The following is a 22,476-nucleotide window of genomic DNA, read 5'->3' on the forward strand; positions in this document are numbered from 1 at the left end:
ATCCCCCATGCTTCCCAGCGGGGTGCGCACTTCTGGGAGGAAGCTCGCCGAGGGGAGCCGCTGCCAGCAGCACCGGTTCAAGGAGCCGAGAACCGGCGGTTACTGGGGCGCGGGGCCGGCGGGCGGCGCGCGCGCGGGGTTTCTGGGCCGGCGGCGCTGGGCGCACAGAGAACAGGCACCGCGCCCTGAGCGCCATCTCCTTTATTTGTTTTAAGGCAAAGCACCCCGGCCCGGCCCCCTGCCCCGCAGCCCCGTCAGCTGTTCCCCGGGGCCTCGGGCTCCCCTGTTTCCTCCGCAGCCACAGCCACCGCCACCGGGCTGGGGGTCTTCGCGGCGTCGTCCCCCGCGGGACCCAGGGTCTGCGGGCTCCGCTCCTCCTGGGCCGGCGCCCCCGGAGCCGCCTCCTGCTGGCGGGGAGGGGCGGGGTCACCGCCACAGCTCGGCCCTCCCCACTGTCAGTCCCTCCCCGCCCCCTTCACTCACCACCCCCCACCACCCCAGGCTCCGCCCCCTCAGGAGCCCCGCCCACCCACCCACCCCACCCCCAGGCTCCAACCCCCTCCGGAGCCCCGCCCACCCCATCCCTCCCCATTCCCCCCAGGCTCCGACCCCCACAGGAGCCCCACCCACCCCTCCTTCCCACCTTGGGCAGGGACCCGTCCAGGCTGGAGTCCAGGAGCGCGGCCTCAGTGAGCCCTGCGTCGTCGTCCATGCTGATGAAGATGGCCGGGGTCTCGCCCTCGGGCCCCTCCTCCCGGAAGTCCACGGCCTCCTCAGAGGCGGGTGGAGGCCCGGGCCTGACCGAGGCTGCGGCCCCAGCCGTGGGCTTCAGCTTCTGCTCCTCCTCCAGCTGCCGCTTCAGGGCCTTCTCCTGAGCCAGCCGCAGGCCGATGAGGTCCTGGGGGGGTCGGGGGGCGGGGGCCGGGGCCAGAGCCAGAGGTTCCAAGTCGTCCTGAGGGGGAAAGACGGCTCAGAGCAGGGAGACACAAGGGGAGGGCCCCGAGGACACGCACCCCTACAGGATCCCACCCCATCCCACCACCCTGGGGTCCCAGGACCTCACCTCCTCCAGGGCCCCGGCCTGCGCCTCCTTGGCCTCGGGCTCCTGCTTGCCGCTGGCCTCCAGGATGGTCATGATGGAGTTGGGGATGTGTGCTTGCTGGTGGGGAGGCGGGGCAGAGGGGCTTTGAGCCAACCTTGGACCTCACAGATGCCCGCTGGGCTGTCGGTCTCCGTGCCCTTCCCCGATCCGTGCCCACCTGTGCCTGGTGAACCCCCATGCCCGAGGTGCACCCTGTGCCTGGCGCCCCATACCTGGTGCGGGGTGAAGGAGCGCACGTGCGCCAGCAGTGGCTCGCGGAGCTCCGGGCATTTGTCGAAGACAGCGCCCAGCTGCTGCGGCGGCAGCTGCAGGATGACCTGGAAGCTCTGCGGCTTGGTGCGCTGGCAGCACTTGATGAAGCCCTCCCACACTTTCGGGTACTTCCACACCTGGGCGGCAGAGGGCGCTGCTGGGCTGGTGCGGACCCGGCCCGGCCCCCAGGCCGTCGCCCCGCCCCCTGGTCGGCGCCCCGCCCCGCCCTCCCGGGCCGTCAGGCCCCTGCTGTCCTCGCGGCCGCCTCTAGAGGGCGATGCCGGTCCCGTTAGTGTCCATCAGGCAGAAGGGGAGGGGGAACCCTGCAGGGCCACTGGAGGGCATTCGAACCCAGCACGGGGCGTGCAGGTGTGGGGCCCCTACTTCCGGTGGCGTCACGTCATATCCAAAGCCCATTTCCAGACTCTCGGGAGCTGTGGGCGGCACTGCTGCAGCGGGTGACCGCACTCTTGCGGGTCCGGCAATCCTGCCCTCCCCCACCCCGCGGGACGGGATGCAGGTCGGCCAGAGCAGCCCTGGGGTGGAGCCTGGGTCCCTGGGGCCGCCAGGCCGGGTTACCTGCTTCATGATGAGGCGGGACAGGATGTTCATGACGAAGCCCCCCAGGCGGGGGTACATGGTGAGGGACTGGATGACGGTCCTCATGAGCAGCATGGGCAGCGGGCTCTGCTCCATCAGCTGCTGCATTACCACAGCCAGCACCTCCGACGTGTACACGTTCCGCTCCGCAAAGCACAGGTTGGTGGCTGCGAGGCGGAGAGGGGGCCTGTCCTTTCCGCCCGTGGCTTCCCGGGATGTGGGAACCCCACTACAGGGGAGGGGAGCCCCCAGCCTAACAGAAGGCCCTTGGGTGGGCACTACCCCAACCCTGGCCCCAAGAGCCCTGTGGGAAGAGGTGCTGCCAGTTCCTGGGTACCTCGTGCCAGGATATCACCACTTTGGCTTAGTGGGGAGACAGGCACTTCAGGTGCTGGGAAAGGGGAGGTGGAAGCCTTCCTGGAGAGGGCTTCTGCGGGGGCTGCATGACCCTGGGGTAGCAAGCCCAGACGCGATGGTAACTGGGGTGGAGGGGACCATGGAGGTGGGGCATCAGATGACCACCCACCCACTCAACACCCAACACCAGGGCAGCCAAGGGCTGGTGCCACAGAAGCACCCATAAAGGCAGGAGTGCTAACAGGGGAACCACAGGGGCTGCCCTGAAGCCCATCACCCCCAAATACCAGTGGCCATGTGAGTCCATCAACCAGGAAGTCTTTATTGAGCCAGGAGATTCCCCCCCCCCCCCACAAGAGGCTAGTGGAGAACAGGGTGGTCCTAGAAGGGACAAAGGGGATCCCAGGGAAGAGGCACTGCAGGGAGGCAGACAGGAAGGCTGTTGCAAGGGTGTGAAGACCCCAAGGACCCAAAGCAGCACCCAGACCTCTCACCAGAGCCCAGAGGCCCAGCTGCCTAGTGCCCCAGAACCTGCTCAACCCCCCCCCCGCTAGCTCCTCCACCAGCAGCCTCATCTTCTCTCCAAGCAGCACCCAAGGGTGTAGGCATGTCCTTCAGTGCTCTGAGGTGGCTGGAGCTGCCCTGGCCTCTGCCATCACCCTGGCACCTCCTCTACCAATCCCTGCTCTCAGCAGTGTCCATTTTGGATCCTACAGCCAGGCTGGGTCAGGCGGTCCCTTGGCCCTCACAGCCCTACCCTGTGATCCTAACTGCCCAGGGGACAAGGGCAGTCCCTGTCCCCAGTGAATTCCAGCACCACCCAGGACAGGGCTGACTGGAGGCATTCAGTGACGTCTCTTAGTTTCTGACACAGGGTCTTACTAAGGAGCCAGGCTGGTTTGGGATTACAGGTGTACACCATCACACCCAGCTTCAGAGCTTTCTTAACTGCTGGCAAATAGCAGGGAGGTGGAGGGGTGCAGGGCATTAGAGGGTGGTGTGCAGGGGCCACTGAGGTTCTCACGGTGCTTGGGGCCTGCTAGGACTTGTCATCTGGTAAGGTATAAAGGTAGAGTGGGCCAGGGCACCTGGGACCACTCTGGGATGTGTGCGGGGTAGGCAGGGTGGGAGGGGCAGCAGGAAAGGGCCAGCTGCAGGGTGCAGGGGCCCGGCTGCAGTGAAGGCTGCATGTAGGCCCCGTACAATGGAAGCAGGGGCCAGGTTTGCTCAGCTCCTCCTGCCCACCCCACCCCCTTTCTACATTATGCCACAAGATTGGGCCATCCAGGGTTTCTACTCTAGGTTCAGGAATAGCCTTGGGGTATGAAAGTGTCTATATTCTCAACTTGTTAATAATAATATTAAAAAGCCCAAGCAGTTAGTGAGAGCCTCCTCCAAAGACAAAACACAAACAAATGGCTCAGGCGTGGTGTGGTTCATGTAGTAGAGTGCCTGCCTCACAGGTGGGAAGCTCAGGGGTCAAACCCCAGTACTACCACCAAAAAGAAAAGGGGGGGCGGGAGGGACCTAAGACCACACGCTGGACCATGACCTTCAAAAGCCTTCCTTGCCCTGCACTCTTCCCCTAGAGGCCTTGGGATCCAAGGGGAAGCATGGCAGGGGAATGTGGGGCCGGGATGGGGGCTCCAGGCAGTGTCTGAACAGAGGGCACCCCAGGGCCCACCTGGCTTGGGTGCACTCTAGTTCCCCCTGGGTGTGGCCCTGAAGAGAATCAGTCCCTCTGGACCACTTCCTGTCTGCCACATACTCACCAGATGCCACACAGGGTCATCGTGCCTCTGGGCATGACTCACAGTGCCCCCTCATGCCGGCAGAGGCCCTGAGTGTCTCACCTGCTGTGTTCCGTGGGACGAGGGCAGGGGGGCACCCCCAGACCCTAGGACCACCCCATGCCAGGGGAAGAGGTGGATTGGGTCTTACCTGGAGATGGACAAAAGCAGGGCTGTGAGGGGCAGGGCCTTGAGGGAGGGGAGCAGGCTATGGTGGTAGAATGCAGCAGGGCCATGTGGGGGGATAATGCAAGTGACAAAGGCACTGTCCCCCTCCCCACCAGAGGAGCCATGGGGGGGGGCTCACCTTTGATGATGGATTTCATGTCGCACTTCACCGAGTCAATGTTGTGTAGTGCAATCAGGAGCTCTCCAGGGTTCAGTGGGGACAAGGCTGAGTTTCCTTCACCTGCAGTAGGGGTAGGGGGTGACAGTACGGAGAGAGACCTAAGTAAAGATAGGTCTCTAAGCCCCCAGTGTCACAGGGCAGAGTAGGAAAAACACCCCATTCCTGTGTGGGGAGAGCTGGTTCTCTGCCCCAACGGGGCTGGGCACAGTGAAGGCACCACTCAGTAAGTGCTCACTGGACAGGAGGAACAACAGGGAGGTGGATGGAGTTAGCACAAGGAGTGGGGGGCCCGGATCAGGAAGGGGGAGGCCAGGGCCACTGGATGGGGCCCTGGGCCCTCAGCTCCCACCCTCTCCACCAGCCGGCGGGACGCCTACCTACCGTGCTGGGTGCCCAGCAGACGGTTAAAGACCTCCTTCACCACGATGGGGTTGAGTTTGATGAGCTTGGGCAAGGCCTGGATCACCTCTTTCTACAGGGGGAAGGGGGAGCAGGTTGAATGCACCCCTCTTCCCTGCAGTCCAAACCCCTCAGCTATACCCTGCTGACCCCTGAGATGGAGTGTGGGGTGGGAGACACTGTTGGGGGAGCAAAGCTGGGTGGCCTGAAGCAGGAGTGGGGTGAGCAAGGTCCCCAAGCACTGGACTGGGGTACACTATGTACCACTGTAATGTGGCTCCTGCGGTTTTTCTTGGGGGGCAGGGAGGAACGGCAGGGAGGTGCTGCACCACGAGGCCCTCTGCTTCTGAGGTTCCTCATCCAGACAAGGTAAGCTCCCACCTCCTCTCCCCACCCTCCCTCCCCCTCCAGAAACCCACACCCCAGAGGGGGGCAGCCAGCTCCCCACCTTCTCCAGACCATTGAGCACGGGGATGAGGAAGCGCACGTCAGGCAGCCGCTTGTGGTAGAGGTCTCGCACCCGCTTCACTAGCTCTGGGGACGGTGGCACTGTGGGGTGATGAGAGGCCAAGGTTGGGGTGAAGGGACCATTGAAGGGATGTATGTGGGGACGGGGGAAGGCACCACCTTGCTTTAGACAGAAACTGAGGCCCCAAATTGGGCCATGGCAGCTGTGGAAGGAGGGCATGTCTGGAGGGGGAGGGCGGGGCACCTTTATCCGTGAGGCTGTGCAAACAGCGGGTGACCAGCGTCTCTGCCCCTTTGGGGCAGTTCTCCACCAGCAGCAGCAGCTCAGGCGAGTTCATGCCCATTCCTCGGATCTAGACATGTGGGGAGGACCAGGCCAGAGTGAGTGGGAGAGGGGAGTCATGGACATGACGACGGGGTGCAGGGCAGGGGACAGGCTGCCAGGCATGGACCATTTCCTGTCTTCCTCAGCCAGCCCTGCTCTTGCAGGGAGCGGCCTCCCATCTCAACCACTCACACTCACCTGACCCAGCCAAGCCATAGATTTAGGAGCTGAACGTGGGGAGTAGAGGCCCACCACCCGCTTGGACTGGTCACCCACAATGCAGAGGAAACCTAGGCACCCCTAGTCCAGAGGACTGCGCTAAGCAGGGTGGGCCCACTGGCCACATTTTAGGCATGGAGGCTGGAAGAGCCGGGAGACAGGGACATGGCATCCACAAGCTCCTCTCCGCGTGCTTTTTCCTTTGGAGTCAGGATTTCAGCGTTTCATCACGTATAGCCCAGGAACTCTCCATTCCACCTGGAGTGCTGGGATTACAGGCATGTACCACCATACCCAGCCAAGACTTTTTACAGGGCTGATGTTCCAATTTGCTGGGCACTTGCTCTATCACTGAGTCACACCCCAGACCCCTCCCTGTTTCTATTAGGGAAACTCTAGAATATACATTAGTAATTAGCAGGGGCAGAGATGGGATTTCTTCAGCTGTTTCAAGTCCAAGTCCCGCTGAGAATGGAAGTCAATCATTCTGAACCATAGGGGACAGAAGGGTCCTGGGCTGTTTCTGTGTAGCCAGGTTGGGGGGACAGGAGGGCCCTGCATTATGGTGGGGATGGGAGGGGACAGGAGGGCCTTGCGATATGGTGGGGATGGGGGGGAAAGGAGGGCCTTGAGTTATGGTGGAGATGGGGGGACAGGAGGGCCCTGCATTATAGTGGAGATGGGGGAACAGGAGGGCCTTGCGTTATGGTGGGGGTGGGGGAGGATAGGAGGGCCTTGCACATTATGCCTCCACAGCCAGGCTGCATTAGCCACATAGGAACCAGCTCACCAATGGTGGGGGCCCAGACAGCAATGTGAGCGGGTTCTAACTCCTGACCAGTGCTTGGCAGAAAGAACTGGATCACCCAACCCCACTTTGACCCACAGGGCAGGATCGCTGTGGGCATGGAGGAGGCCAAATGTGAGCCCAGGCCTGCACAACTCCAGCTCGTAGCTGCTGAGCCACCAGAAGCCACCAGAAGCTTGGGCAAAGATCGTGGTGCCCACCCTGTGCTCAGTGGGATGGGAAGTCTGGATGGGGTGGGTGATGGAGTGGGCTCGGGCCCTCACCGGCTGCTCGATGACCCTCAGCACTGTGCGCTTGATGTCGGCGATGGCCTCCGTGTACACGGCGGCCAGCTCATGGATCAACTTGTGGTTCTGAGGTAGGAGGGCCAGGTAGAGGTACAGACACTGCTTCACTGTTTCCTCCGTCCAGGGCGCAGCCACCTCTGACAGGACAGGGCTGCGGCTCAGATGGGTCCCCACACTCCCTCTTCACTTCCCATTTGCAGGGCTGTCCCCACTCAGGGAAGAGTGGGCCAGCAGAGAAGAGCCAGGCCCATCACCAGCCCCCTCAGAGCACTGAGCCCCACAGCAGCCCCGGGACCTGGGCCCACCCCACTGCCCTCTGTGCCCTCTGTCCCCCCAGCCCTGCCCATGTCCTGTCCCTGCGGCCTACTGCCTTCCCAGCAGGCACTGACCTGTGTCCTTGTCGGCTCCGAACAGCACGGACGGCGGGTTAGGATGGACCAGGAGCTGCAGGTAGTTGAGGGCGAACTTCTCCACGTACTCACGCAGCTGCTCCTTCTCGTACATGCGCTTGATGAACAGCAGGGCCTGGGAACGCACCTGAGGGACAGCAGCAGGATGCGGGAAAGGGAGAGGCATGGCTGGTGTGGGCTCCAGGCTTCTGCAGCACTCCTGCCCGCAGGGACATGGACCCACTTGGGACCTGTAGCTCCCACCCGTGGAGCCTGGCTGGCTCCTCCAGTGACGCTCCTGCCAGGATGCCCTGACTCTGGAAGTTGGCACCCCAGGAGCCCCATTTCACTGGCTACATTGGTTTCACTTAGACACCATCTTCCAGGAGCCACCAGAGGCACTGACTCACGGGAAGGTGTGCGAAGGGTAAGCGCGCTGGTGAGGAGCAGTGAGTCCACAGCCCATCAACCACATCACACATCATGAGGGCTCGGCTCACGTGCTCCCTCCTACAGGACACCCCACACCCACCACCCCGACCATCCTGACTTGACAGTCTGGCTCCACCCAGGGCTCCCTCCCACAGCTGCCCCCTGCTCTGCTCAGGCCTTTAGGCCTTGTATAGAGTTAAAGTTCATCAAGAAGGAACACAGCAGGGCTGGGGATATGGCCTAGTGGCAAGAGTGCCTGCCTCATATACATGAGGCCCTGGGCTTGATTCCCCAGCACCACATATACAGAAAATGGCCAGAAGTGGCGCTGTGGCTCAAGTGGCAGAGTGCTAGCCTTGAGCAAAAAGAAGCCAGGGACAGTGCTCAGGCCCTGAGTCCAAGCCCCAGGACTGGCAAAAAAAAAAAAAAAAAAAAAAAAGAAAGAAAGAAAGAAAGAAGGAACACAGTGAAAAGGACTTCCACGCAGTAGTACATGGTAGCAAGAGCCAGGCTTGGTGCCCTGGCTTCTGGGCAGCTTGGTGCCCCTGAAATGCTCAGTGGACGGGGCGGAGGGCGGCTGGCTGCAGGGATGGCAGAGCCAGGTATGACATGGGCCCACCTTGTCCTTCTCATGGGAGCTGAGGTCCAGGAGGACGTGCAGGTACTGGAACTGGCGGGATGGGCGCTTGCAAATCAGGTCCCGCAGTGTGGACATGCCCAGGTAGGTGCGGCTCTGGAGGAGGAAGGCATCAGAGCTCAGTGCACTGCAGACCAGATCCAAAATGCCAGACCTGTGTGGCTTCTGCCACCAGGCCTGGGCTAGGCCCGCGAAGCCAGGGCCCGAGTCTCACCTCGTCCTCACAGTACTTGCGAATGACCTCCAGGGCACTCTCGGTGATGAGTGGGGCCTCCAGCACCACCTTGGTGAAAATCCTGCCGAGAGCAGCACAGGGCATGGCTGTAGGCGAGGGTGCGGGTTCTCCCCCAGGGCCTGGCCAGACACTTTCCTCTCTGACACTCGTTCCCCTGGGGTGGGGGGGGGGGTCCTCATCTTCCCAATTTGCTACAGCAGTATGTGCGTGAGGGGGGAACAAGAGGTGGGAGGAGGCAGGATTCCATTTAAGAAGCATGAAAGACTGCCAAGGGAGCTTTGATTTTGAGCACTGGTAGAGAGGTGGCAGCCATACAAAGTGCAGGGGAGTTCCAGGCAGACCAACAAGAAGATGCCAAGGCCTTGGGCTTGGCACGCTCAGAGGAGACAGTTACAAGACCAATGTGGCTAAGGTCTTGGAGGAGAGGGGCAGACATGAGCACAGAGGCTGGGTCATTAAGAGGCCTCACTGGCCACAGAAAGACTAGACCTCACCCCAAGGGCAGTGGAGAAGCATGATCAAGTGTCACCAGGGCTGCCCCATGGGGGCTGAGAGCAGAAGACCTAGGACCTACAACAGCAAGCACAGGGCGGTGGCTGGTGCACAGAGGAACAGGGAAGCAGGGCAGGAAAAGGGGGATGGGGGGGGCAGGCGGGCCCAGGCTGCCCCTCACCCGTCCTTCTGGTCAGGTCTCTCCTGCAAGCCGGACAGCAGGCGAAGGAGGCAGGCCTCATACTTGTCCAGCGTACCCGAGGCACCTGCGGCCAAGTAGGCGTTGTACTCCTGGTAGAGCCAGGCAAAGGCCAGGTCCAGGCGGGCCCGCACATCCTCCAGGATGAAGGATAGGACTTCGGCCTTGAGGCCTGAGTCAAACTGTGTCACCAGGCTGGCCAGGATCTTGACTCGTACCTGGTGGAGAACTAGTGGGTCAGTGGAATGGGGATGGGGTTGTTATGCAGTCAGGGCACCCTATAATCAACAGGAACCCCCAGCACAAACATGGTAGAGAACAAGAAAGGCAGGCAAAGCCCCCCTGTCCAAAAGTTTGTATGGTTAATGATAAAGAAAAGAAACTAAGCCAGTGGTCACCAGGGAACAGCAGTCCTTCAGGGAAGGCCTGGGCTGGGCCCTTGCCTGTGCAGACATCGCTCAGATACCTGACTGGACATTGCTGCCTGGAGGGCTGTTTGTTTTTTGTTTATTTAGATTTTGGTTATTGGGACTGGGGGGCCTTGAACTCAGGGCCTTGAATTCCTGCTTAGCTTCTTTGTCCAAAAGCTAGTGTTCTACTAACTGAGCCACAGCTTCATCTCTGCCTTTTTGCTGGCTGGCTAGAGATAGGAGTCTCTTGGATTTACAGGCCCAGCCTAGCTTTGAACCTCTATCCTTAGATCATAGCCCCCTGAGCAGGTAGGATTACAGATGTGAGCTGTCAGGCCTTGGCCTTAAGGTATTTTATAACAGCTTATTAAATACGATTAATTAGAAACTAACTTGAATGGAGGAAAAGTCACCTGACTGAGGTGACATCAACAAGTGGCACAATCAGGAATGAAAAGCAACTTTGTGGGCTGGGATCATGGCTCAAGTAGTAAAGTTTCAATTTAACGAGCACAAAGACCCGAGTTCAAAACTCCAGTATGGCCAGAATAGAAAAAAAAAATCAAATTTGTGTGAAGTTCAGCACTAAGAATGCTAAGAACCACAAAGCTATCAGGTGCCAGTGGCTCACAACTGGAATCCTAGCTATTCAGGACACTGATCTGAGGATTGTAGTTCAAAGCCAGCCTAGGAAAAAAGCCCTTGAGATTCTCATCTGCAATTAAATACCTCCCTGGCCCTGCCCCCACCCCCACAAAAAGCCTGAAGTAGAGCTGTGGCTCAAGTGGTAGAGCACTAGCCTTGAGTAAAAAAAGCTCAGGGAGGCTGGAAATATGGCCTAGTGGTAGAGTGCTTGCTTCCTATACATGAAGCCCTGGGTTCGATTCCTCAGCACTACATATATAGAAAACGCCAGAAGTGGTGCTGTGGCTCAAGTGGTAGAATGCTAGCCTTGAACAAAAAGAAGCCAGGGTCAGTGCTCAGGCCCTGAGTTCAAGCCCCAGGACTGGCCAAAAGAAAAAAGCTCAGGGACAGGACCCAGGCCTTAAGTTCAATCCTGTGACAAATACAAAATACAAAAATACAAATACAAAATACAAAAAATAAAAAAAAATTTAAAAAGCCAAAGATCTAGAATGAAGAACCTCCAGCCCCACCCCCACCCCCCTGGCCAGGCCTGGGATGATAACACTGTGTATGGCCAGGACAGCTGCTTCCTCTGCCTCCACTGGAGGGGTGACAGTGGCAGGCTGGGGCTGCAGTCAGGGAGGTGACGGGGGGGGGGGGGGGGGGAGGGGAACAGGACGGACACACAGCCTGGGCCAGAGCACCTGGGCTGCTCCACTACAGGCCACAGCCTTCTCGGCCCGCAGAATCCTCTTCACGGCACCCAACTTCATGGCCTCCACCTGGGCATCTGTCAGTGGCTTCAGCACATCGCTCAGACGAAAAATCTTCTTGCGCCCACCAGCACCTGCCAGCCTGTGTGGGAGACAGGGCAGTGACTTTGTGCCCCCTCTGCAGGATGATGGGCTGTGGAGCCACTCTGCCCCTCCCACGAACTCCCTGAGACTCATCCTGGCACAGAGAAAGGACAGCTGGGGCTGTGGCACTGGGTGGGGCCCGCCCAGAGGGAGACTCACCGGGGCTGTGTGACAGGGATGATGGGCTCCGGCCGCCTCTTGGCCTGGGGTGCCTCCTCCTCCAGGGTGGACATGGAGCTCAGAGAGCCGACCACAGAGATGGCCTGGCCCTGCGCTGACAGGCGCCTCTTGATCAGGACGCTCTCTTGCTTCACCACCTTCTCCTCCTTGGGCTCCTCCTTGCACTGCTTGGTCTGCTCCACACCTGAGAGAGGCAGCCGTGGGCACCCAGGGAGTCAGCCCTGCCTCAGGCTGGCTTCGGGCTGGGCCTCAGGTGTGCAGCATCAGCTGCCCCTGCCCTCACCTAGCCATGGAACCCCAAGGGGCAAACTAGGCACCTTTGCCACAGGCAAAGCCACAAGAGCACCTGGCAGCCACGACAGGAATGTGATAAACAGCTTTAGCAGCAAGCCCTGCCTTCACCCTGGCCAGGAGGACACAACACCTCTATTCACAGCAGCTCAGCTCACAATGGCAGAGAGTGGTGCACTCGTGGAAGGGGACAATGAAAAGCTGCTAGTGAGTACCACAGTGCAGATCAATCACAAAAAATCCACGGTGTGTGACAGCAGCCAGATGCCGAGATTGGACCATAGCAAGCTCCAAGGAGAGGCATGCTGGCACAGTGGCAGCCTCACCTGCACTCTGAAGGCTGAGGCAGGATTGAGAGTTCAGGGACAGTAGTGAGCATTTGCTTGAATAAAAGCAGCAGCAACACTAATCTACGCTAGCAGAAATCCACCTGAGAGGGCTGGGATATGGCCTAGTGGCAAGAGTGCTCACCTCGTATACATGAAGCCCTGGGTTTGATTCCCCAGCACCACATATACAGAAAATGGCCAGAAGTGGCGCTGTGGCTCAAGTGGCAGAGTGCTAGCCTTGAGCAAAAAGAAGCCAGGGACAGTGCTCAGGCCCTGAGTCCAAGGCCCAGGACTGGCCAAAAAAAAAAAAAAAAAAGAAATCCACCTGAGAGTTGCGTCTGGATATGAGGTTCCCTGAGTGGTCACTGGAACAAAGCAGGGGGAATGTTCTAGGCTGGTCTGCATGGTAGTTTCACCCTGTGTTCGCTTTGCATTAGAGTTGTGCACTTTGCTGCTCATAGCATCACAAGCACTGCTGAAATCAGGGAGAGGCTAAGGCCCAAAAGATTAAGCAATCCAAGAAGAGCAGCTATTTAGGTGGGTGATGCTTTAGGTTCAGCTTGGACCTTGAAGCCAGGTCTGTGGGGATTTCAAAGCCTGGGGCCTGAAAACACTGAGCACTCAACTCTACAGGGCCTATGGTGAAGGACAGGTCAGGAAGCATGCAACTTCACATCCACGACCTTGCACAGACACTCTTCCAGCAAGGGCCCCGCACGACACCCACCTGGACCCAGCCCTGCTGCGGTCATCTGTGTGGCCATGAGGCGAGCCAAGTGCTTGATCTGGGCCTCAGTGCCGGCGGACTCCACGGGGGTGTAGATGGCTTGGAAGGAGGCAGGCATAGTCTCGGGCAGGTAGACCATGCTGATGAGGACCTGACATGCAAGGAAGAGAGCAGCACCTTCACCTCAGCTTCCCAGGAACTGACCCAGGCCTGGCCCGGTCCAGTGGGCAGTGGCAGTGACAGTGACTGGGGCTTTTGTGGCTCTCAGCCTCCTGGGAATCAGAACCCCAATCCCAAACCTGTCTGCAACGTCCCTTTGAAGACCAAGAGAGGGAGTGGATGGGAGGGTGTGGATAGGGGTTGGACAAAGAGTCCAAGTGACAAGTGGCCTCCAGGAGTTAAGAACAAGAAGAGATCCAGCCACAGGCAGGAGGTACCCCGGAATGAGGTCATCGGGAGGAGGTAGCCAGGACAGGGTGGAGGGAGGGCAAAGGATGAGACACTTCCTCCTCCCATGAGGGATAGCCCACCATACTCACCAGATTGGCTACATTGTCGGGCGTCAGCAGAGGCTGCAGGAATTCTGCTGTAATGTCTGTGTCTGACTGGCCTGAGATCTGGGCTGAGGCCTTAGAAGTCCCTGATGGGCCAGGCTCCAAGTCCTTGTCCTCATCATCTTCCCCTAGGTTGGGCTCTGGGATGGGGTAAAGAGATGCTGGTTAGAGGGCAGCAGGCCCCATTCCCAGGCGGGACTGCCTAGGTAGCCCCTGCCTCCAGCCTGCCTTAGCCAACAGGGACTGCACAATGGTTCTGGATCTTGGCAGCAGGCCTCCCTCTGCTCTTGGGGGCCCTGGAAGCCAAGCGGCCTCTGTGAAGGTTTTACTTCTCATCTGGGAATGGGAATGAGCCACACCTCATGAGCTGATCCCACAAAGCCCTGGTAGGTACTGCTAATATGTATCATTAAAATGGCTATATGTGTACTGGGATTTTGATATCTGATTGTCCTACTCCCACCCTTCCTTGTGCTGGTAGTGGGGCTTGAACTCAGGGGCTCCAGCTCTCACTCAGCTTTTACTCTCATGGCTGGCAATCTACCCCTTGAGACACAGCTCCACTTCCTATCCTCCCCCCTGCAGGAGCATGGCTGAGCCAGCCATCAGCTACTCCTCATGGTGTACCTCTGTAATTCCAGCAGTTAATTAGTAGAGGCAAGCCAGGAGCCTGGTAGAGTGCTTGCCTAGCATGCATGAAGCCCTGGGTTCAATTCCTCAGTACCACATACATAGAAAAGGCCAGAAGTGGTGCTGTGGCTCAAGAGGTAGAGTGCTAGCCTTCAGCAAAAAGAAGGGCTCGGGGCTCAAGCCCTGAGTCCCAAGCCCCAGGACTGGCAAAAACAAACAAACAAAAAATAAAACAACAAAGTTCTTCCTTATAGCAGAATGACAATAAATATGAAAGGAAAACCTTTTTGTATCCACGATAGTTACAGTAGATTCAGGCAATTAACTATGTATCTATCTAGTCCTGCAGTTTACTGTAAGTGAACACGCCAGCCTCAGCTCACCCAGCTTCATCTTCTTGAGTGTGGAATCAGCGTCGTCCCGGGGTCGCTTGCGCGCGTCCTTGCCGCTGGGCATGTTGCGGGCAATCTCTGCCTGGGGGGTGCCCAGGTCCACCAGCAGAGTGGTGATCTGGGCCTGGAACTCCAAGGAGGCTGGGTGCTTGAGCACACTTAGTAGGTGCAGCTTCAAGTTCTTGCGCACACTGCTCACCTGAGATTTGGCCAGTGTTGGGGGCAAGTTGGCTGCAAGGAAAGAGACAGGAGCTCTGTGCTGTGGACAGATCTCTGAGGATCCTGCTTGTCTATTTCCCTTGTGCTCAACTTGGGCAGTGGTCTTGCAGTTATTCTGAGGGAAGCTGCTGGGCCCTGAGGAGGGTGTGGCCTTGTTTATGCTCCTAAAACCCTTAATAGTCCCTGAAACAGACACATTCAAACCCTATTTTACTAAACACACAGTCTCAGGTCCCTCCATCTCCAGTCTGGATTCCAAATGTTTCTTTCCCCTGGAGAAGGCAACCAATACCCACCACGTTATCCATAAACTTCCCCCTTGGCCCCCACAACAGCTCATGCTGATCTCTCTGTTACTCCAGATTCCCTGGGCCTGGCAGTCACCTTGGTGAGACAGTCGCCCTTGCTCCAGAGCCAAAGAGGATCCCTGCAATTTTGCCTGCCCAGGGTTCACTGCCTGTTCCTCTGTCAGCACCACTCCCATTCCCCTTTGAGGGAACCACCCTGTCCCCATCCTCTGTCTAAGGATGCGTGAGACCAGGGGCCAGTGAGAACTTGGTGTTCCACTGGTCACTGTTGATTGGTCAAGAGTCAGGCTCATGCTCACTGCTCAGCCAATCAGAGACAATGAGCATCAGCTCTCAGACTTGGGCTGGAATCATAGGGAAAGGGACACTCTTTCTCCTGGGGTTGCTAAGTGGATGGAATAGAGGGTTGCAGTTTTGTGGGAGCCATCTTTGATGACTCAAGGAAAGAGCCAAAGAATGAATCCAACATGGTGGACATGAGCCAAGAGTTGGGAGGGCATCTGATCCCTGACAAACTTTCTAGTTGTCATCTACATACAAAAGAGGACAAATGGGCTGGGGATATAGCCTAGTGGCAAGAGTGCCTGCCTCGGATACACGAGGCCCTAGGTTCGATTCCCCAGCACCACATATACAGAAAACGGCCAGAAGCGGCGCTGTGGCTCAAGTGGCAGAGTGCTGCTAGCCTTGAGCGGGAAGAAGCCAGGGACAGTGCTCAGGCCCTGAGTCCAAGGCCCAGGACTAGCCAAAAAAAAAAAAAAAAAAGCAAAAGAGGACAAAGTATTAGCAGCCTGCTCTGGGGTGAAGGCAAGGGAAAGGCTGGAACATTTGAAAGGGTTTCACAGGCAATACATATGCTTCAACAGTCAAGCCAGTTTTGAGGCAGGTTTGGGCCACACCAAGGGCTCCCATGTGATAGAGAATGCTGTCTTGTAGCCATAGCGACTCAGCTGGTACACCCAGGGTACACCACTGGGCACACACTTCCTCATGACAGGGGGCAGGAAGGACACAACCTACCGTGTAGGGTCTCATAGGCCTGGATCACTTCAGACATGAACATGGGTCTCTGGCGGGCGATATTGGCAAGGGAGCCCAGAGCCGTGGTCAGGTTGATAGAGGAGATGGCTGGGTGCACCATGAACTTGAGCAGCTGCTCCAAGGCTGCCTTGCCCTCCTCCCACAGCACATCTAACGCAGGGACAGAGAGAACCATGAGCAAGGCCCTTTCCTCAAGGCCTTAGGTAAAGCATCTTTAGGGTCCTGGTAATCAGGCATTTATGAATGGCTGGAAAAACCCACAGAACGTGTGCTGACAATCTCAAAGCACTCCTTCCCCTCTGGGAAGCAGACAGGAATGGGGGAGAGAGATTTCTTGTGCTGCTTTAGACTTCTCAACACAGAATATGTACATAGTAGTTTGGCAATTTGCAATGAAGAAAACCATCACGCTAACTGGCATTGGTCAGCTCACTCCCGCCAGCCCAGGACAAGGATTCTGCTCTTGTCGACCTTTCTATCAAAGGAAAGCCAAGAGGGAACTGTGAAGGTCATAAAATGGTGAAGCTGGGACTTGACCCTAGCATCAAGATCTCAGAGCTTACTAAGCAGGAAAGGTGAGGGGCAGTAGTGGGGAGAGGAGGAAGGGAGAGGTACAGGGTCCTTATGTACTGGACCGTGGCCAGCACTCACTGTACTGGATGTAGGGGTGGTCTCGAGGGATTCGTTCCAGGCTGATGTCTTGCTCCTGGCGTCGGGGTACCTCTGAGTCAGCCACGCGAGGTGACAGGGTAACAATAAGGCCCTCCACAAACTTGATGGCATGGGTACGGATGCCATCGTTGTCAGAGTCTAAGAGCAAAATGATGTCCCCAGCCATGGCGGACACCATGTCCCAGCAGGCCTCCTGGAGATCGTTGATCACCCGTGACTTCACCATCCACTGCCAGAAGGGTGGGAGGAGGACAATGCATCACTCACCTGGCCTCTGCTCCCATCTGGAGACCCGAGGACAGCTACGTGGTTAACAGATGCTGAGTTCCAACTGCCCCCAGCTCAGTGCTGGCCAGTGGACAATGGGCCCCCAATAGTGATAACCCAGCACTCAAATGTCAGATCTCAGGACAAAGGCACAAAACCGACTGGCCCACACTCATCTGACTCGTGACCTAGCACCACCTATCATGGCTGGGCACAGGGAAGGCATGGGGGAACCTCTGGTGAATGGGTGAACCAGCAGGCAACACTACATGCCCTGTCTGTGCCCATCCTGCCCACCAAGAAATGCTGTGACCCTGCCAGATGTGTCTGCAGGAAGGCCGGCTCACCTTCAGAGCCACCTTGTAGAGCTGCGTCATGGTGAGGATGGCCTTCTTCACCACATTCACGTTCTCATCACGCAGGAGCATGTTGAGGTTGGCGATCAGTTTCAGCAGCAACTCGATGTCTCGCTTGCTGGGGTGAGGAAAGGGAAAGGCAAGGTGGTGTGGAGAGATCACTGCTGGGACCCTGGGGTCCAGGCAGTAGGGGATGGAGGAATCAGGGCCCACACGGAGATGCCACAGAGGAAAAGTGCCAGCTGTGGCATGATTGTGAGGCTCTCAGTTCAAGCCCTAGGACTGGCACCAAAAAAAAAAAAAAAAAAGGAAAGGAAAAAGTGGAGTCAGACAACAGGAAGCAGTTAAAGCCAATACAGCCCTGACAGCAGGATGGAAAGGTCACCCACACCAGCATAGCGGCAGAGGCCACTGTGAGCATTCTAGAAGGGAAGCAGCGCCTAGTATAGGGGACTTGGGGGAACCTCAGCTGTCCAGGGTCTCCATTACATTAGGTCCTCATGATGAGTCAGTGTGCATGGGAGTCTCAGGAGATACTATGGCCCCTTACCATGCCTCCTCAATGAAGCCAATGACAAATTTTCGCACTTCGATTGACTTGTCGGCTTGGAATGCGATGATCTCCTATTGTATCAGAGAAAGGGGGAGGGGTTTTACAAACAAGGACCAACCTTTACCTGATGCCCAGGCCCCACTCTGATCCCACCATCACTCACATCCAGGAAGTTGTCCAGCAGTGTGGGGTCTTTGTTAATAATTAGCTCCTGGACCTGGAAGGAGGTAGGGATGGGAAGAGGAGGATATGCACAAAATCAGGACAAGCAGAGGCTGCATAGACACTCAGCTCCACCCAGGAGTACAGCTTGGTTTCCTCTCCCTAAGGTTCAGCTCACTCCTCTAACCTTAAACAGCAAGCCATAGGACCCTGGGAGCTTCAGAGGGAACCCCAAGGTGGGAGTCCTGGTGGGACACAGGGGCTGAGGAAGGGTAGCCCCAGGGCTCCCTCCCGGGTGTGGCAGCCCTGGCCATCAGTTCAACTCACTTCACATGGCATTATTCACAAGGCCGCTAATCCCAACCACTCAGGAGGCTGAGATCTGAGGATCGAGGTTCAAAGCCAGCCATGGAGGAAAGTTCATGAGACTAGTTCATCTATGACTAACTACCAAAAAAGCTGAAAGTGAAGCTGTGGCTCAAATGGTAGAACACTAGCCATGAGCAAAAAAAGCTTAGAGACAGTGCCCAGGCTGAGTTTACTGCGCAAAAAGAAAGCACCTTTAACAGTGAGACCATTTCCCATAACCCAAAACCTGTCATGATCTATGGGATAAAAATTTCCCTAGACACTCTCCCCTCCTCACCGCCCACCCCCCCCCCCCCCGGCAGACCTGTGGAAAGGACTAAATGAACATGCCCACAAGGCACCGAGTTTAGACTCAGGCACAGATGCCAAGTGTAGGCACCAGTTTTATCAGCAGCATTCCCCATCCTGCCCTCATCCTGCCCAGCCAGGTTGCCCTTGCCCTCACCTGCTTGAGCACTGTGATCTTTGAGTCATTGGTGATCAGCGCTGCCTGGTTAAGGAGATCCACCACCTGGAAGGATGGGAGGGAAGGCCAGTCGATGGAGCCAGCTTCAGCAGCCCGATGGACCCTTGAAGTTATTCTAGACCACTGACGGTTGAGGGTGTCATCCACAGGCAGGCAGGAGCTGCACTTCTTGAATCCCAGCTACCTATCACACTTACCCTCTCTGAGGTGGTCATGCCATCAATGCCTGACCCTTCCTCCTGGGTGAAAAACTGGGATGCCACGCTCCGGCGAGTGACACTGTCCCCACTGGTGCTCGCCATGGCTGCTGTCAGACACTCTCTGGAAAAGGAGCCAGATCAATCTCCACTTGTGGACTGTCACCCACGAAGGGCTCAGCTCTCCTTCCTGCCCTTGACTATACCACAAACCCATGTCTGGCTTATGTTTGGGTGCCCAAGGAGTACAGTGGGGACAGTGAGGTCTCAGGTTCTAGAACTCCATCTTATCACCACTACTTTACACACAGGAAGATGGCCACAAACACCACTGGGAAATGACCAAACAGACACAGAGTGCCCCTTATCAGGCTCCATGCCTCCTGTCTCTCTAGATGAGGAAGAATACACAGCAATTTTTGTTTGTTTTTGTGCCTGTCCTGGGGATTGAACTCCAAGTTTGTTTTTGTGTGTGTGTGTGTGTGTGTTTTTGCCAGTCCTCGGGCTTGGACCCAGGAACTAAACAATGTCCCTGGCTTCTTTTTGCTCAAGGCTGGCACTCTACCTCTTGAGCCACAGGGCCACTTCCAGCCTTTTCTGTTTATGCCAGCTTTTTCTGTTGATGTGGTGCTGAGGAATCAAACTCAGAGCTTCATGCATGTGAGGCAAGCAAGCACTCTTGCCCTAAGCCACATTCCCAGCCGTTTTTTTTTTTTTTTAATTTTTTTGCCAGTTCTGGGCCTGAGCACTGTCCCTGGCTTCTTTTTTGCTCAAGGCTAGCACTCTGCCACTTGAGCCACAGCGCCACTTCTGGCCATTTTCTATATAATGTGGTGCTCGGGAATCGAACCCAGGGCTTCAGGTATATGAGGCAAGCACTCTTGCCACTAGGCCATATTCCCAGCCCTCCCTGTTTTGTTTTTAACACTACTACTCTACCACTTTGCACTCTAGTTCCACTTCCTGTTTTCCTAGAAGCTAATTAGAGATGAGTCTTAAGGAGTTTCCTGCAGGAGCTGGCTTTAAACCAAGATCCTTGGGGCTGGGGATATGGCCTAATGGCTAGAGTGCTTGCCTCGTAAACCAAGATCCTCAGACCCCAGGCTCCTGAGTAACTAGGGTTATAGGTAAGAGCCTGGAGCTTGAATTTGTGTGTGTGTGTGTGTGTGTGTGTGTGTGTATGTGTGTGTGTGTGCATGTGTGTCCAAGCCCCAGCTTGAACTCAGAGATTTGTGCTATCCTTTAGCATTTCCCCTCAAGGCTGATGCTCTACCATTTGAGCTGCACCTCCCCTTCAATTTTTTTTTTTTTTTTTTTTGGCCAGTCCTGGGGCTCGGACTCAGGGCCTGAGCACTGCCCCTGGCTTCTTTTTGCTCAAGGTTAGCACTCTGCCACTTGAGCCACAGCGCCACTTCTGGCCATTTTCTGTATATGTGGTGCTGGGGAATTGAACCCAGGGCCTCATGTATATGAGGCATGCACTCTTGCCACTAGGCCATATCCCCAACCCCACCTCCCCTTCAATTTTTGCCTGAATATTTTCTCTTTTTTTGTTTCCTTTTTTAAAAGTTTACTTATTGTCAAAGTGATATACAGAGGGGTTACAGTTTCATAAGGCAGTGAGTACATTTTTTATCCAACTTGTTTATGAGGTGAGCACTTTACCACTAGGCCATATTCCCAGCCCCTCTTATCCAACTTGTTACATTTCCTCCTTCCTGAATATTTTCAATCCGAGATTGGTTAAACCTACAAATGAATAGAGGATCAACTGCCTCCTGTAAAATAAACACTCATTCACACTTGTCACTTACAGTATGTCAGATTCCAATACACCAATATATATTTTAATAGATGCATAGCATTGGAGTCCATGAAATGTATTATAATTATTTCAGCTATTCTTCCTAATGAAGGACACTTGGTATATGTGAAGTCTCTCGCTATTAGGAACGATGTCAGGGACAAATTATCACTGTCACCCTCCAAAAGAATGGCTCTAGGAGGATTTTTTCATTCATTCGACTGATAGGAGGGGAGGTGTCTCCAGTATGTGTGTGAGGGTGTTGAGCTAGGGACACAACACTCACTGACACATCCGGTTCCTGGAGTTCATGAAAGCCGGCATAATCCTAATAGCACCCAAAGTAAAGGTCTCATAACAAATCAAGACCACGTGTTCTAAGAGGGAAAGGCGCAGGGACCTATGAGAACGCGGAGCGTGGGGGTCTGGCGACAGAGGGCGGGAAAGGAGGGCTGGGCAGAGGAAGTGACGTCGACGCTGAGCCTTGAATGGGGAGCTAACTGGGCAGAATGGGGTAACCAGGACGTGGCGGGCTGAGATGCCAGCCAATGCAAATACCGCGGGGCGGGAAGGCGCGTGGCAACTTTGGGGGGCCGCGAGGCCGGTGCTGGTGTGCGAAATGGAAGCAGCGCAAAGACGCAGAGGGGGGCAGGCGAGGCCTGCGGTGCGGACACAGCAGCAAGGCCACGATGGAACTTTGCGCTGAGCGCACTGGGGAGCCCAAGGATGGGTCCAGAACAGGGGAACAAACGAGGGGGTCTTCCCAAACCCGCCCCGACCCCCCCGCGCAGCAGGCCTCCCCCGGGGCCCGCGCCCCGCGTCCTCACGCCGCCTCTCGCTCACCGCGGCTCCGGCCTCCGTCCCCCTCGCGCCCCCTCAGCTGCGGCGCTCCGCAGTCGCCGCCGCCTCCGCCGCCGCCATCTTCCGCCTGCCGCCGTGACGCTGCGCACGCGCCACAGTCTCAGGACCGTCGGGAAATGGAGTCCCGACGGCGGCCCGCCCCTACTGCGTATGGAGGGGGAGGCCTCTGCAGAAGGAGCCTCCATTTCCGGAACTGATGCGCTGTGCCTTCTGGGAAGTGTGGTCTCTGGGCGGAGGCGCCGAGCGGAAGTGAGAGCAGAGCCTCCTGGGAAATGTAGTTCTCCCGCAGGACGGCGTTGAGGGCAGCCTTCTGGAGTCCCTAGACGGCTGGCTGGCGTTATTTGAGTAGAGAGTGCATTGGACGAAGGTCCTGAGTCGCGAAGGTGGTTTGTTGCCCGACAGAGATCTTTGTTGCGGCCCCCGAGCCTCTCCGTCTTTTAATCCTGACCTTGTACACAGAGTGAGACTATTTTTCAGCCGTCGGAAGACTCCATCTTCAGGTCCTTCCGAGGTGGAGGACGAGGGGGAGGAGGTGGATACAGGCGTCTCCCACACGACCCACCTCGGCATCCCCGGAGTCCACTCTGAACGCCTCTCCTCCGCGGGGGACAGGAGGGGCCGAGGTGCCGATGTGGCACAAAGCCCCCCCAGTTCTGCCCTCGAAGTTCTCAGCATCAGTACCGCCCCCCCCCCCCCAATGCGCCCCGGCACCCCCTCCTCCGTCCCCCCCGGCGCTCCCGGTGCCCGCGGCGCGTGTCCCCGCGGTCCCGCAGGGGGCGCCCCACTCCGAGCGCGCCGCCCCCGGGGAGGCGGGCGGGGAGCCCCGGGGCCGGGAGGGCGGGGGTGCCCCTGCTATAAAGCACG

At 57.1% G+C, this 22,476-nt stretch overlaps 1 protein-coding gene across 2 annotated transcripts; it reads right to left on the reverse strand.

Annotated features, from left to right (window-relative positions):
- Positions 1-206: 206 nt before the first annotated feature.
- Sympk (symplekin scaffold protein) lies at positions 207-21,682 on the reverse strand. Of its 2 annotated transcripts, XM_048369332.1 has the most exons (27): positions 21,595-21,682; positions 18,948-19,071; positions 18,730-18,795; positions 17,917-17,970; positions 17,751-17,824; positions 17,192-17,318; positions 16,557-16,806; positions 15,885-16,055; positions 14,329-14,568; positions 13,301-13,455; positions 12,762-12,912; positions 11,394-11,598; positions 11,082-11,232; positions 9,323-9,558; positions 8,629-8,710; positions 8,397-8,510; positions 7,346-7,493; positions 6,933-7,093; positions 5,562-5,670; positions 5,298-5,398; positions 4,832-4,922; positions 4,409-4,510; positions 1,934-2,121; positions 1,315-1,491; positions 1,064-1,159; positions 644-952; positions 207-404 (listed from the first exon to the last, which is right to left on the reverse strand). In XM_048369332.1, the coding sequence occupies exons 2-27, from the start codon at positions 19,050-19,052 to the stop codon at positions 255-257; spliced, it is 3,813 nt and encodes a 1,270-aa protein (XP_048225289.1). In that variant the 5' UTR covers positions 19,053-19,071; positions 21,595-21,682; the 3' UTR covers positions 207-254. The 2 variants fall into 2 exon arrangements, with proteins under 2 accessions (XP_048225289.1, XP_048225290.1); XM_048369333.1 differs by lacking the exons at positions 207-404; positions 644-952; positions 1,064-1,159; positions 1,315-1,491; positions 1,934-2,121 and adding an exon at positions 3,741-4,252 and having other exon boundaries at positions 21,595-21,661.
- Between the last annotated feature and the right edge of the window lie 794 nt (positions 21,683-22,476).

The sequence above is a fragment of the Perognathus longimembris genome, chromosome 20, assembly GCF_023159225.1.
Source record: "Perognathus longimembris pacificus isolate PPM17 chromosome 20, ASM2315922v1, whole genome shotgun sequence".
Lineage (NCBI taxonomy): Eukaryota > Metazoa > Chordata > Mammalia > Rodentia > Heteromyidae > Perognathus > Perognathus longimembris.